The following is a 16,032-nucleotide window of genomic DNA, read 5'->3' as shown; positions in this document are numbered from 1 at the left end:
GTTAATCAGAAATTGCATGTCTTCTATGCCATTTGGGCCAAAGTTTTATTGATGTATATCAAGCATTGAAAAGTATATCTTTGAATAAAGTCTTTGATTGATATGAACGTTTGTCACATGATTTCACATATGTCTTGTTGTTCCTCTTTGCTTTTGCCACATTGAAGTATATATATATATATATATATATATATATATATATATATATATATATATATATATATGACATAACGTTATATTGCATCTATTATTGAATTTACTAAGCGTCACCGCTTACCCTATCAATGTTTAACAATTGCAGGTGATAAGTAACTAGTATGATCACATATTGTTGAAAGATTTAGAATAGTTTGTAATAGTACTTTTATACTTCAGTTTATGTTTGTATAAATTACAATATCCTGAGTAGTTATGTAATATATAACACTTTGTAATAGACGGTTTGTATCAAGTAGTTTGTAATCCTTTTATCAATGTAAAATATTGCTTTTATGAATATGCAATAGCATGTTTTGGAGTACTAATATTGTGAAGTATAAAATTTTTGGATCTTTCAAAAATACAAAAATTGGGATCTTTCATCATATGAAATTATGATTTTAGAGGTATCCTTGTTCCTCCAACCCAAAAAGGAAAAAAGTGTGACTTCATCCTTTAAAGCTTGAAATTGAATGTGACAAATAAAAAAAATAAAAAAATAGATATGAATAAAAGGGAATGTAGTAAAAAAAAAAAAAAAACAATATATATGAAAATATAAATGATTCGCCAGAACAATTTATGTTTTATAAAATTATTATGTTTTATAAAATTATGTAATATAATATATTAAAATACATCAGCTCCCATAGTTACCCTAGAGTTTTTCATTGTGCCCCTTTTATTTATTTTTGACATAATTTGTGTTGGCATACCAAGCATTTGATGTCAACTGCTAAAACAATTAAGGTCAACGAGGTTTCCAACATCTTATCTATTAAAAGAAAAAACAAACGGTTTTCTGGGGGTTTTCCGTTTTCCCAAATTGATCCCTTATCAAACCCTTGATCGGAAAACCGGATTTTTGGGTTGGATTTATCATCCGATTGGTATTTGCGTATATATTCGACCAATCATCAAGATCTTAGCGTACAGTTCGCCACTCTCTCAATCGGATCAGTGATCAATCAATCATGAACATATTCAAGAAGAAACCCACCCCTAAAGGTTCGTCGTATGTGCCCTAATTCTTTGTTTTGTGATTAAAATTGATTGTCTTTACACGATTCTTAGTTCAATTACTTCACCTATTCGTGTTTAATTTCGGAAATTATGTTTTTAAACTTATTAATTCCGTTTTCGTGGCCGGATTCAAGCTTGAACAAGTCTAATCACTTTAATGATAAGTTTTTTTGGGGTGTTTTTGACTGCCTATTTCCAAATTCATTATTGGTCGTATTAATTGCAGTATAGTTTCCTTCTAAATCGTTTGCTAATATGTTTTTCTTTCTTATATGATCCAGAAGCACTTCGAGAGAGTAAACGAGAGATGTCCAATGCTACTAGAGGTAAGCTTTAACTTATAGTTTATTAAGTTTCTCTATTAAGTTTTAAGCAGTTATTGAATTGCAACATTGTATGTACTTTGTAATCTGATAATCATCATTCAATCAACAGTAATCTCCATGCTCTTTTCCTACATTGATATGAGTTTAGACCATACTCAATCTTGTATGTATGGGCTGCTGAAAGTTGCTGTATTGACTAGCATGTCATCATATCTGATGGAGATTTGATAATTTAATATATGCAAGTGCTTTACTCATCACTGAGATTAAAAAATCACATAACAACATGCTACAACATTGATACAAGAGCATGCTTATTAATTAGAATCCAGCATTTCCATCTTGTTCCACACCTGGTTTTCTTCCATCCTATCTTCAAACTAAATGGCATGTTGATTTTCCACTCAAAGTGTAATTCATTTGGAAGGTAGATGATGCTAGTTTTGAAGCATATGGCTGTTTTCTGTGATTCAGGTATAGAGAGGGAAATCACAGCATTGCAGTTAGAGGTAAACTTTTAGCTTCAAACCCCTGAAATATATATAAAACATGAATGCAATCTTGATCTTGACTCAGCAAATACTTTAATTACCACATTGGATTTGATTATATTTAACTTGCATGTATCCAAATACTAGCACTTTGTTCCTTTAAAAAAGAATGCTAGCATCTTATACATATAACTCGAGCAGGAAAAGAAGCTTGTTGCTGAGATAAAGAGAACTGCTAAAACAGGAAATGAGGTTCGTTAGTTGCTTACTTTAAAGTTTAAACTCACATAGCTGATAGCATATACATATATATAAGTATAAGTATATAGTTTGTTGATTATATGAAGATGAAATTTTTGTGCATTAACATCTGGTTTGTGCAGGCAGCAACAAAGATTTTAGCACGCCAATTGGTGAGGCTTAGACAGCAAATAGCCAACCTACAAAGTAGTCGAGCTCAAATGAGGGGCATAGCAACACATACACAGGTAAATTTTCAAATGGGATTTTTTTTTTGGTCATAAATAAATTATACCATATGATTGACTTTCTATGGTTTTAACTTCTCCCAGGCATTAGCTGCGCATTCTTCTGTGGCTGTTGGGATGAAAGGTGCTACCAAGGCAATGGCAGCAATGAATAAGGTTGGTTATACAGCAACATATATTTTATTTATAATTTTCTGTTTTCCTCAACATCTTTATGAAATTGTGATAGAATAAATAAATACTCTGTATATTGATGAATAACTTATGATGTGGATGTGTTGTTTGTAGGAAATGGCTCCTGCAAAGCAAATGAAAGTGATGCAAGATTTCCAGAAGCAATCTGCACAAATGGATATGACTGTAAGATAGTGAATGCGCTTGCAATATAAAATATAAAATTAAAAAAAAAAAAAACATTATTTTCCATGGTGTGAGGGAAAGTGGAACTTAATACTAATTTTTTTCTTTTGTGCAGACTGAAATGATGTCAGATGCGATAGATGATGTTCTTGATGATGATGAAGCTGAGGATGAAACTGATGATCTCACCAACCAGGTAAACTCTATGTTGCATAGTGCTGTGTTGTTTGGATAAATGATGTCTGAATTAAAAAAATTGGATGAGGGCAGATTTATAAAAAGTTAGGGCTTAATGGGAAAGGCCTCTTGTGATTTTTTTTATTGTTTTTCTGCATCTGGTTAGAAAGAAACACTCATATATATAGCTTATGGAATCAAGTCCATGAAGTATAAAAAAAAAAACACCACATTTTTCACCCAGCATTATTTTTTTACCTTTTCATATATAAATGTTTGACATTGCAGGTGCTAGATGAGATTGGTGTGGATGTGGCTTCACAGGTTTGTAGATATAATTATTACATTGTACTCTTGTTAATCAACAACAATATGTTTGGTATGATTTAAGTTTTTGTTGAATTTTTTGCAGTTATCCTCAGCTCCCAAAGGAAGAATTGCTGGGAAAAATACCGAGGATGCTAGCAGGTAAAAAATATTTAAATCTTTTTTTTTTTTTTGTTAATAACTTCTTCATCTTAGTGATTATGATCTTGTTTGTTTGTATATATATATGTAGTTCCGGGATAGATGAGCTTGAGAAAAGATTGGCAGCCCTACGAGGTTAATATCAAATATCACTCCATTACCATCAAATGGAGTGGAGAGTTTCCCGCACCTTTTTTCTGTACATGTTCCATCATATTCCCATGTTTTCATGTTGATGTTACTCGCAATTCATCTTAAATCAATGTTTTGTTTTTATTGTGTTGAAGATCAATCCATTTTAGCTGAGGTTTTGATGTGTATATCGTTACAACCAAATTGACAAAGATTTTCAGAACACCGATTACCAAAATATATTATGGAAAACAACAAACAACATATATATTATCCACGTTTCGTCATATCACCTTACATTAACATTGCAGTGTAAAACACAAACTCTCATTTTTACATATAATTATTATAGTAATTTTTTTTTTAGTTTTTATTTTGTGGCTCTGTTATTATTACTTCCTGATTTGGAGGAACTCGAAGCTTCGAAGAGGATCTTCACGGCCAGGCTTTGAAGTAGTGGGTTGAGCTCCTCTTTGAGTGGTTGATAAACGGGACCCACTACTCGAAATCACTCTGCTCGATCTGCCATCTGTCGCTTCAGCTGAAGAACCAGGTCTGCTGCTTAGGTGTTTTGACAAATTCCCGTTTCGAGAGGACCGCACTTTCTCTGAATCAGTTTGCTGCTGTTACATCAAAAATACCAAAAATTAGGTCACCTCCCTACCTACAAACATCAGAGAGAGAGAGAGAGAGAGAGAGAGAGAGACGTTTTCTGAAATCCTGGTTCTGGAATGTTCCAGGCGGGTGCCACCTGGCGGATTTCTTCTGGAGTATGGTGCGTCACCATGGAGTCTATCTTGTCCACCTACATCACAAAAAGTAATATATATATACACATGCATTGTGGGTATGTGCAAAAGACATAATCGTCCTTCTCTTTTCTTTTGGAAGCAAAGTTTTTAAGTGAGATAGATAGATAGATACCTGAGGGTCTTCCTGTTTTTTCCGCGGATGTCCCAACATTTTGACCACCAGCAGCATTCCCAGTTTGTGGCTGCAAGACAAAAACAAAAACAACACAAGATGAGTATTATTATTTATTTAGTATTAGTATTATTGCTGTTGTCTTCAAAAATAAAATCCACTAACTCGTTCTCGTGAGCTGGCTCCGATTTGTGGATACTTCAATATTGTCCAATCGAATACATAGTCGAATTGATAGCCTGAAAAAAATAACTCAAATCTCAATCACTAAAAATTACATAAATATCTATATCAAGGCTTGTTTAGTCTTGTAATTCAGTATTCACCTTCACGAATAAACAAGTCGCGGAAAAGCCTTTTCAAATATGAATAATCCGGTTTGTCTTCAAATCTCAATGATCGACAATAATGAAAGTAGGATGTGAACTCTGGTGGATATGATTTGCACAGCACCTGTTCAATCATATAATCAAGTTTTTTAATTATTTATTTATAGAATAGAATATGTATATATACCTACCTCTATTGGAGTCAACATCTTCTTTTCACTTATCCTGTCATATTTCTGCTTTTTGGTTCCCGCTTTCAGTCCCTGCCATGGAAGGCTAATGCAAAAAGACAAATACATGTAATGTAAATCATCGATGCTAAAACTAAAATAAAACAAAAATATACACTGCTGCATACCTTCCTCTTAAGAAATACATAAGAACATAACCAAGAGATTCCAAATCATCCCGCCTACTTTGTTCTACAATAATTTAAACGCATTTAATATTTATTTATTACCTCAAAATAAAAATAAATGACAGATGGCTTACCAACTCCAAGGTGTGTGTTGACACTAGCATAACGAGCCGTGCCAGTCAGATTCTTGTTTTCCCTATCAGTCAAGTCGTACAATTTATAATAATAAATGGAAATACCTTAAATTATAACATTAACTGGTGCAAATAAACAAAAACAATGACCAAAAATACCCCCCAAATCATGAGTTATTACCAAAAATAATAATAACAATATAACTTGAATTGAGGATAGCTAGGCTAACTTACCTGTAAGGTATGTGTCTATGAGTTTGAAGATCCCTATACTTTTTTGCAAGCCCAAAATCAATGACATACACCTGCCATAACAAATTCATGCACCATTATTACAACTTTTTTTTACCAAGAAAAATACTACAATTATTTAACTTAAAATCAAGTGGCTGTTTCTTTTTTACTTAATGAGCTTAATTGGTTAAGCACTTAATCCGGACAGCTATACATGGCTGTTTCATTTTGACTTCATCTGGACGGAATGACTTATTGGGATAAGCCAAAAACATGGTTAAATATATTAAGACAATCATCAATCATTTGCCTAGTTGCCCTTCTTTTATCCCTCCTAATTCCTCTCAATCAAAACTGACGGATATTGTTAACATTGATCAATAGTATACTAATTATATGTACCCGTAAGGTTAAAATGATTTATTCAGTCTAGAAAAGAAATAGACAACAATTTATCCATACAGACATCATTATTGATTCAGCCAATTTACTCGCGAATGAAGAGGGGAAAAAAGAAACAGCCCCCAAGACAAAAATTTTCAATAACATTGAAACTCTACATATAAATAAACCAATAAAGATAAGCATACAGTGTCCCAAAAGATCGACAAATTTGACAATCACCTGATTTGCTTTGCGGCCCAGGCCCATTAAAAAATTGTCAGGCTTTAGGTCACGGTGAAGAAAACTCCTTGCATGCATGAACTCAACTCTATTAATCTGTGTTATAAGTAAGTTGCATAGATAAATGAGAAATGATTTTTAAAATACAAAGATGGGTAATTACTATTCACTACCACTTACTAGTTGATCTGCAAGCATTAGAACAGTCTTCAAGGTAAACTTCCTATTGCAATAGTTGAAAAGATCTTCCAGACTTGGTCCAAGGAGGTCAATCACCATGATATTGTACTCACCCTCAATTCCAAACCACTTAAGACTAGGTACTCCCGCTTCATTAACAAGATAAGCAAATTGTCATTTTATTTCTAAATTTTGAATTTAACTTTTACCCCAATTAGATTGAGCATTTGAGTGAGAAAGACTCACTTCCTCCCTGGAGAAGCATATATACTTTTGATTCGTAATGAAGTTGAGGATGTTTTGTCTTCGTGGGTTCCTGGGAATGAAGCAAGAACAGGCCTGTTAATGGATTAATCAAGTAATCATAACATCCAAAGCTAATAATTAATCAAATACCAGTTTAACGCCAACTTCTTCCCCACTTTGAATATTAACACCTGCATATCATCAAACAAAGAACGAAAATGAATGGATATAAAGTACTAAAAACACAGATATAATACCTGAAAATGATGCTTAAAACAGAGAATCTGGAACATACCTAAATAAAGCTCACCAAATGATCCGCTCCCAATCTTCCTCCCAAGCTTAAACTTTCCACCAACAATATGATCCATGATTATTGCTTCAATTAACTCCAGCTGTAAACATGAACTGCTAAACTATACTCGGATCTATATATACCTAATTACACCTTGACTAGGGTTTGTAAAAAAAACTCAACCCAACTTGATAATAATCATATCGACCCTCGATTTCTACCAAAAACGATCCAAATTAACAATCGATTCCGGTACAGTATCTACAGACTATACAAAATCAAAGCATCCTGATAAAAATCAGAACCCTTTTCACGGAACGCATCAAACCCTAATTTCAACAAGCAAAACATCAGCCTCTTGACAATAACATAATTGAGAATAATACGAACCACAATTCTTCAACACCGACTAAAATTCAAAAACATCATCGAAGCGCATTGATCGATATATGCATGCAGATTGACCCTTCGCTTTATTTGATTGCAGGGGGGCGAGTGAACGAGGATCGGTGAACCCCGGATGACAAAACGAGGAACGGATTGCGATGAATTTGTGCTAGAAAACAGAATCCGATAAAGAGACAGAAATGGAAGAGGAGGATATGATATGTAATGAAGGATGGATATGCGAAGGTGAGAATGAAGAAAACAAAGAGAGAAGGCAGGTGTCGTTATTCTTCGTTTTCTGTATTTATTTATATTTTAGAGTAATAAATAATTATTTATCGAAAATTTATTTTTGTGGTTTAACTGAACTAAAATATGTTATAAAACTCATTTAAGTTCTATAAATTTCCTATATCAAATATTGTAATTTTTTATAGCAGGTTTAAGTTATAATAATAAATATATATCCAAATGGAGTGCCATTGGTAAAAAAATTATTAAAATTATGTGTTCATCAAACTTTGAATATATATATATATATATATATATATATATATATATATATATATATATATATATATATATATATATATATATATATATATATATATATATATATATATATATATAGAGGGTTAGGTTCATTTGAGACCACCTATATTTTGTGAGACCGTGAGATGCATTTTTTTATTTTTTTTTAATTTTTTTTAAGTTAATTCATGTTCCGAAAATAATATTTAAAAAAAGAATTTTTTGATTTTTCCATTTATTTTACATTTTAAAATTATTTTTACAATATGTACAGTGTAATATTCTATTTAAAATATTTCACGTATTTTTCAAAAAAAATAGATTTTTTTTTTATTTTTAATTTTTTTTTAGTTAATTCAAGTTCCGAAAATAAAATTTAAAAAAAGAATTTTTAGATTCTTCCATTTATTTTGCATTTTAAAATTATTTTTTAGAATATGTCAGTGTAATATTCTATTTAGAATATTTCACGTATTTTTCAAAAAAAAAAACGGAATTTTTTTTATTTTTTTATATTTTTTTTAGTTAATTCAAGTTCCGAAAATAATATTTAAAAAAAGAATTTTTGGATTTTTCCATTTATTTTGCATTTTAAAATTATTTTTAGATTTGGTCTCACGGTCTCACAAAATTAGAATGGTCTCAAATGAACCTGAACATATATATATATATATATATATATATATATATATATATATATATATATATATATATATATATATATATATATATATATATATATATATATATATATAGGGAAAAGTGAATATACCTAACAACCTTATATAAGCTTAGGTACCTAACTCCATAAAACTACATCGGTTTGTATCATATTTACATTGTAATTGCCTAAGGTTCTTAAACTTCAACCCCATAACTTTATTACTTCCAAAATCTGTGAATTTTCACCAATATCTTTCTTTCACATCACGTATTTGTATTGAATACCGCCTGATAGGCTTCATATCCTACCGCTACAAATGAAATGATGTAGGAGAAATATAATGATGAATTTCCAAATTTTTTTGAACTAAATCATGTTTATGGATAAAGTTTAAGAACTTTGCATGATTGCAATGAAAATTTAATGTAAAATGACCTAGTTTAATGAGGTTAGGTACCTAAGCTTATATAAGGTTGTTAGGTATATTCACTTTACCCATATATATATATATATATATATATATATATATATATATATATATATATATATATATATATATATATATATATATATATATATATATATACCACTTTAACCATCTATATCATATTAAAATACTTACAATAAAAAAATATCAAACTTTAATTATTTTATTATATATTTTGATTCATAATAATTAAATTACAAAAATAAAAAATAACAAAACAAAATAAAAAATAACAAAGACATTGTTAGGTATGTTGTCCTTTATTGTAGATAACATTTAATTCGATGCATAATAAATAAAAATATTTGAGTATAAACCTAAAATCTATATTATCAATATAACCTCGTATTTCCATTGACTTTTATTGAAAAAAGCTATTGTTATAAATTCATTTAAATGGTTAACATCTTAAAAATATTTTTTTAGAAATTAACTAATTTATTCTTATCTTTCTTATATGTTATACAAATTATCCTCATATGATTTTTTTTAAAACTATTTTATATTTTGAAAAAATAACGATATTAATATTTTAATAAAAAAAAAGATTAAATAACATGTTATGTTTTTTAATCTTTGATATTTATATCATTTTGAAAAGGGAAAAATGAGATAAAAGCTTTTTGGCAAAAATATATGGATTTACCATATTGCGTATTTTAGGTTCATTATAAACAATGGATAATGACACTCTAGCACATTAAAGTTTTGTCATTTATCCGATTTGGTTACTAAAGTTATTTTTTGCACAATAGACTACTAAACCCGTATTTGACTTGTTAATTAAGTCATTATGCTCTAATTTATTAGGTTAGCCGGTAATAAGGCTGACATGGTAGTTATAATTAATTTATTTTTATATTTTGGGAGCACATCATATAATCCACATAGACAATAAATAATATGTTTTGATATTTATATTTATAATTATTTTTTTTAACCTTGATATATAGGACGTTACTTTCTTCTTCTTGCCTCCTCCTCTTATGCTTCTTCTTCACGCATCCTTCTTACACTTGCAAGTGGGTTCCGATATTTGTTGGTTTCTGATTATGATTTGCTTATAGTTTATGATTTCTTGGTTCTAGGTTCTTTTTCCCAATTTTCTAATTTCAATTCTGATTTGTTGGATTAGGTTGACGACTTCAATGGAGGAGACGTGTTTGCCATTGATATGGAGCTTACAAATCATCAGATTAGGTTCTTTTTCCCACCGTCGATTGCTTCACCATCGGCGATTTCACCATCTATTTTGTCAGAACAGGTCGACGTCAGGGACTCCAAGAACCCCTTCATCGAATAGCAAAATTAGCCCTAAAAGCGGTTGTTATTCCAACCTTTGTTTTCAAAGAGATTTGTTCATTATTTTCAACAATAATTAGTGTTTCTTAGACAGGGAAATGGAAGGACACGATCACATAAAAATGGATTTCTGAGAACATACCAGATCTATCTCAAGAGCTTAGATGAACATTTACATAAACATCTAAACCACACCACCTCTTCGGCTACCACCATCATCATAAGAGGAAGAAGTTTCAACAAGAAAATAATAGAACTTCTAGGTAGAGGATTGATACGAACATTAATGGGGAAAGGCAAGATTGGGAGCTCGATCATTCAAAACTCATTGCTCCCAACTGAGAAAAGCCATGAGTTGTCGAAAATTTTGAATCTTTTACTCAAAACTAATCTATCTCGATGCCAATGGTTTAGGTTTGATCTACTTAGAGCATCAACGTCACACCTTGCGTTAGGTAAGTAGTGTGTTTCTTGATTTTGAGTGTAGATTTTCAAGAAGCTTAGCAAAACTGATAAAAAAAATTCCTTTTTATAGAGAAAAATAATTGAGATAAATAACCCATTCATTGATTTCACTTGGATTTTATCGTCATTCTTGTTGTTCTGGTTTTTTTGTGATTTGGTGTTCATTTTGGTGTGTTCGTTGGAGGAAGATGAACAGTGGTGGTGCTGAGAGGTGGAGATAGGATGGGCAACTGATGATTCTGGTAGTGATGGTGGTTAGGAGTAAGAGGTGGAAGGTGCTTCCTAAAAAATAATAATAAGGCTAACGTGGATTATCAGATGTGGCTACCAAAAAATAAAGACAAAATGATTATTAATGACATATCAGCATTGTTACCTGGAAACCTTTTAAAGTTGAGAAAAATGGTTTAATTAACAGGTTAATAACGAGTTTAATGGTCTATTGCGCAAGAAAAATACTTTAGTGACCAAATCAGATAATTGATGAACCTTTAATGTGCTACAGTGTCATTTTTCCTATAAACAAATGTTTGCAATTTTTTTTTTCAATTTTACTCTTTTGTGTATTTCTAGTTCATTAAAGTCTTTATCTTTGGAAGAAGTATCCAAATTTACTATTTTTTCTGATTTTGTAAAGCACTTAATTTTGAAAGAAATATTTGATTTTATCCTAGTTTATTAAATCCCTTAATTTTACTCTTTTACATATTTTGGTTCATTAAAGCCCGTAAGTTTACCTTATTTTTACCCCCAAATTACAATAATGTTGTAAATTATGTTATCATAAAGTTATAACAAAATAAACCGTTCGTATATGATAAATTTGGATTAATATTTAATTTAATCAAAAATTTACTAAATGAATAAGATTATATTTATAACACGATTTTAAATAAATATTATACATGCATTTTATTGAAATATTACATACACATTTAAATAAACTAATACATATTTATGTATTGGCATAAGTTTCCCATAATGATCAACTAACGTATTTTGTAGGTTGGATTGAGTCTTTTTTTTTTATCCTTAATATGTTTATATAGAACAAGAAATTGTTGGAATTTACTGTCTTCACCCATCGTTGTTTCGACCTCTATCCGTGACATTTCTTTTGCAACTTTAATTGGTCCGTGATGTATTTCCAAATATGGTAATTTTGTTTCTTTCGAATGCATTCTCTCTTAAAGTAGACTTGTTAGTTAAAATAAGTTTAGTGAATATATGATTGTACATGAAGCACTCAAGTAGATAATTTATTTCATCATATGGTGACTTTGAATGTTTCAACCTCTATCTGTGACATTTCTTTTGCAACTTTAATTGGTCTGTGGTGTATTTCCAAATATGGCAATATTGTTTCTTTCGAATGCATTCTCTCTTAAAATAGATTTGTTAGTTGAAATAAGTCGAGTGAATATTAGTCAAGTACATGAAGCAATCAAGTAGGTAATTTATTTCATCATATGGTGACTTTGAATGTTGTATATGGTGGTTTTGAGTATATTGTTCCACAAAGTGATAAGTATGTTGTTTTTTTTTTTGAATGGCGGATGTATTCAACAAAAAACACTAGCAAGATGCTAGCAGGTTACAACATACAAGAGATATAGGGAGAATTACACCAATTATACCAACATAAATTAGAAATATTTTTACGATGCTTCATCCAATTAAACGTCGCTAGCTATAAATCATCCACCAACTTCAATGGAGTACATCTCGACTTTTTGAAAACCAACAAATTCCGAGCTTTCCAAATGAACCAAATCACACAATAGATCAAGGTCAAACGAAGCTTGCAATATCTTTTGACAACGCCTTTAAACTCCATAGCTTGGATAATATCCTCTCTTTTGACAGGGATGGTTTCCGAGAATTCGCTCCAAGACTTGAACCAGATCCAAATACTAGAAGATAAATTACAATCGAAGAAAATATGATCAACATCCTCAATCTAGAAATCACACAATGAGGAGGGTAACACAATCCCACGGACGACAAGGTTAACCGCAACATGAACACGGTTTAGAAGCATCCTCCTAACAAAGTAGTTGATTTTCTAAGGTATCTATTTTACCCATTTAAAACTCAACTGTTTTTCACCACTACCCACCTATCAACAATTAAACGCCTTAAGGAAGACCTTGATAATAAACAAGCATCACATCTAACATGACAGCCGGTAGATTTAGTAAAGCAGCAACTTCTGGAGCATGCCTAGGTTGTATGGACCAACTCCAATTCAAAACAGTCCCTTCCCTGCTCAAGATACGATCTTCAACCTTACAATTCTTGTTAGAATCAATTTTATACAAATATAGATACATATCTTTAAGACTCAATGCACCACACCATTTATCTTTCCAAAAAGTGTATCTTTACCATCCCCCAAGTGTCTCATAAAAAGATCATCAATCAAGATTCCCCACTCCTCAAGGTCCATATGTATTTTGTATATAGAAAGCCACGTACCCAAGATGCCAAATTTCGCAAAAGGTTTCACATCAATTCCTGTAATATTGTGTAAGCTTTTGATGCAAACGGACCAAAAGCTCTCTTTCTCAAATTTTAACATTCACAACCATTTTAAAATAAGTGTCGGATTAAGTAAGCGATCTCAGACAACCGACACCAAGCCCATCATTATCCTTGGGGCTTGTCACAATGTTCCAAGCGACATAATGGATTTTTCGGCTGTCAACTAAACCACCCCAAATACATTTTCTTCTAATGCTTTCCAACAACTTGGTCACATTTTTTGGGGATTTAAAAAGCACAAACTAATAAAGAGGAAAACTCCCCAAGATAGATTTGACTAGAGTAAGCCTCCCACCAAATGAGATGTTCTTAGCCTTCCACGAAGAGAGCTTGGACTTGAATTTATCAATAATTACCTTCCAATTACGAGATAACTTCATGTTTACTCCAATAGGTTAACCGGTATAAGTGAATGGAAAAGACGCAGACTCACAATTTAAAATACTCGCAAATCTAGCCACCTCCGTCAAGAGCGGAGCCACCTTAGGACCAGGGTAGGCCCGGGCCCACCCTCAAATTCTCTCTCTCTCTCTCTCTCTTTTTTTTTTTTTTTGAATTTAGAAATATGAGATTACGTGAATGTAAGTAACTTAAAAAAAACATATGTAGTTCAGCAACAAGGTACTGTATCTTTTTTTCATACATTAGTTCGATCCCATTTTCATACATTTGTGATTTGTTATGTTTTTTAAAGTAGTTCATTTCTTAACCTACACTTTTCCTTATATTTGGAAGTTAAATTCTTTTAATAAGTAAGTTTTCAAAATTTACATATTTCACACCTCAAATTTAATAAATTTGCGTAATTCCATTTTAGCTAATTTAATTTAGTTTTTAGTTTTTCTTTTTAAGATTTATTATTATTATATATAAAAAAATATATTTAAAAGGTCATTTTCACTTTTGGCATGGAGCCTTCAAAATCAATAGACGGATTCTCTCTCTCTCTCTCTCTCTCCAAAAACCTTACTTTTGCAAAGGTTGACTTTGAGATCGGAAGCAATATAAAAGAATCTTAAAAGTCTATTAAGGTTGATAAAATTAACCTCGGTACATTCACCCACAAAGGTAACGTCGCCGGCATACATAAGATGAGAAAAACGAGCGAGATCACAAACTTTATTCAAGGAAACACTAAGACCTTTCATGTCAAGAATGAAAAGAAACGATGAAAATGGGTCACCTTACCTAACTCCTCTCTTGATCTCGAATTCTTTTGTGGGTGAACCGTTCACTAGGATAGAAGCCCTAACGGAGGAGAGGCATCCTTTTATCCACTTTCTCCAAATTCTGTCAAACTCCATTTGTTCCATTATCGAGTCTAAATAACCTCAATTGAGCGGATCAAACGCTTTGTCAAAATCAACTTCGAACACAAAAAATTTCCTCTTGACTTTTTTAGCCCATGAGTAAAGTTCATTTAATACAAGGGGGCCATCAAGAATACTCCTACCCTCGATATAAGCCGATTGTCCCGACTAATGACCTTCCCAATAACTTTTTTAAGTCTCAAAGCAAGGATCTTATACATACTCTCAATAAGATTTACAGGCCTATAATCTTATAAAGAAAGGGGGTTGGTATTCTTCGGGATTAAGGAAATAAAGGATGCATTACAACCTCTACTAATCATGTCGGTTAACTCAAAACCTTTGATGTAATTAAAAACACCATCTTTAATGGTATCCCAATAAACTTTCAAAATTTGAAAGTGAATCCATCCGGCCCCGGGGCTTTGTCGTTACCACAACTCCGAATCGCATTTTTAACCTCTTCCAATGAAAAATGACTTTCCAAGAAAGACTTATCATCACAAGACAACTTTTTGAAACGATTATTAATAAGTTTCAATCTAAAGTTGTGGCGCTCATCAAATTTGGAAGAAAAAAAGCGCCAAACTTCATCTATAATGAGAGAAGGATTTGTTTCTCATATACCTTCAATCATAAGACCATTAATACGATTATGTTTTTGATATCATTGATCACACCATGATGTGAATATATATCACGGTCTGATTGACCTTACCATTGATCACAACATTAATGCTTTTGATTCGCTCCATTGGGGTTGTTTATATCCTTATGGGGAGTCGTCGATAAGATCAATCACACAATGATGTGATTGACATTCCCTTCGTTAATGATGTGAATCCATATCCTTATGGGGAATCATTGAAATGTTGTGGCTATCAACACCGAAAAAGATAACACTTATGGGATGATGGTTTTGACTTTTGAGCATTAAAACCCACGATGTAAGAGAAGACTTATTTTTAGGATATGCCTTCCCCAATACCAGTCCATAACAACATATATAACCATATATTTGGCCTGTATTTGTCATAGATGAGGTTTGAGGAAAAAAATCAGTTGACAATGGTTTTGGTGAAAAAATAAACATATAATAACTTCGTCGTTCAAAAAAAAAAACAATAAATCAATATAATGCATTTTCCATAATTTGCCCTATATGAAGATTTGCACAAAAACTCGCATACCACACACATCCCTTCATAATGTATACATATATTATCCATGTTGAAACCTATTATATAGTTTTTGCAGCATGGATATAAGCATATAAGTACTCAAATGTAGTTTGCTTGCATACCTTTTGCCCAAGACACTATGATCATATGGTTTTTACATGTCTTTTGTTTTTG

At 31.5% G+C, this 16,032-nt stretch overlaps 2 protein-coding genes across 3 annotated transcripts; one reads left to right on the top strand and one right to left on the bottom strand.

Annotated features, from left to right (window-relative positions):
• Nucleotides 1-1,032: 1,032 nt before the first annotated feature.
• Nucleotides 1,033-3,817, top strand: VPS2.3 (vacuolar protein sorting-associated protein 2.3). Its single transcript, XM_078969852.1, has 11 exons — nucleotides 1,033-1,206; nucleotides 1,503-1,547; nucleotides 2,022-2,056; nucleotides 2,240-2,290; nucleotides 2,422-2,526; nucleotides 2,611-2,682; nucleotides 2,815-2,886; nucleotides 3,002-3,082; nucleotides 3,352-3,387; nucleotides 3,476-3,531; nucleotides 3,623-3,817. The coding sequence occupies exons 1-11, from the start codon at nucleotides 1,173-1,175 to the stop codon at nucleotides 3,669-3,671; spliced, it is 636 nt and encodes a 211-aa protein (XP_078825978.1). The 5' UTR covers nucleotides 1,033-1,172; the 3' UTR covers nucleotides 3,672-3,817.
• A 60-nt stretch (nucleotides 3,818-3,877) lies between these two features.
• LOC145011191 (casein kinase 1-like protein 10) lies at nucleotides 3,878-7,207 on the bottom strand. Of its 2 annotated transcripts, none has more exons than XM_078969850.1 (14): nucleotides 6,988-7,207; nucleotides 6,843-6,883; nucleotides 6,693-6,762; nucleotides 6,447-6,595; nucleotides 6,267-6,362; nucleotides 5,643-5,713; nucleotides 5,409-5,470; nucleotides 5,275-5,338; nucleotides 5,108-5,192; nucleotides 4,914-5,040; nucleotides 4,753-4,826; nucleotides 4,588-4,657; nucleotides 4,371-4,468; nucleotides 3,878-4,286 (listed from the first exon to the last, which is right to left on the bottom strand). In XM_078969850.1, exons 1-14 carry the CDS (start codon nucleotides 7,061-7,063, stop codon nucleotides 4,056-4,058), a joined length of 1,314 nt encoding a protein of 437 aa, XP_078825976.1. In that variant the 5' UTR covers nucleotides 7,064-7,207; the 3' UTR covers nucleotides 3,878-4,055. The 2 variants fall into 2 exon arrangements, with proteins under 2 accessions (XP_078825976.1, XP_078825977.1); XM_078969851.1 differs by having other exon boundaries at nucleotides 3,878-4,283.
• Between the last annotated feature and the right edge of the window lie 8,825 nt (nucleotides 7,208-16,032).

This window comes from Lactuca saligna, chromosome 8, assembly GCF_052625555.1.
Source record: "Lactuca saligna cultivar CGN05327 chromosome 8, ASM5262555v1, whole genome shotgun sequence".
NCBI classification, from domain to species: Eukaryota; Viridiplantae; Streptophyta; class Magnoliopsida; order Asterales; family Asteraceae; genus Lactuca; species Lactuca saligna.
Note: the sequence above shows the minus strand (reverse complement) of the source record. Positions and strands in the feature narration are given on the sequence as shown.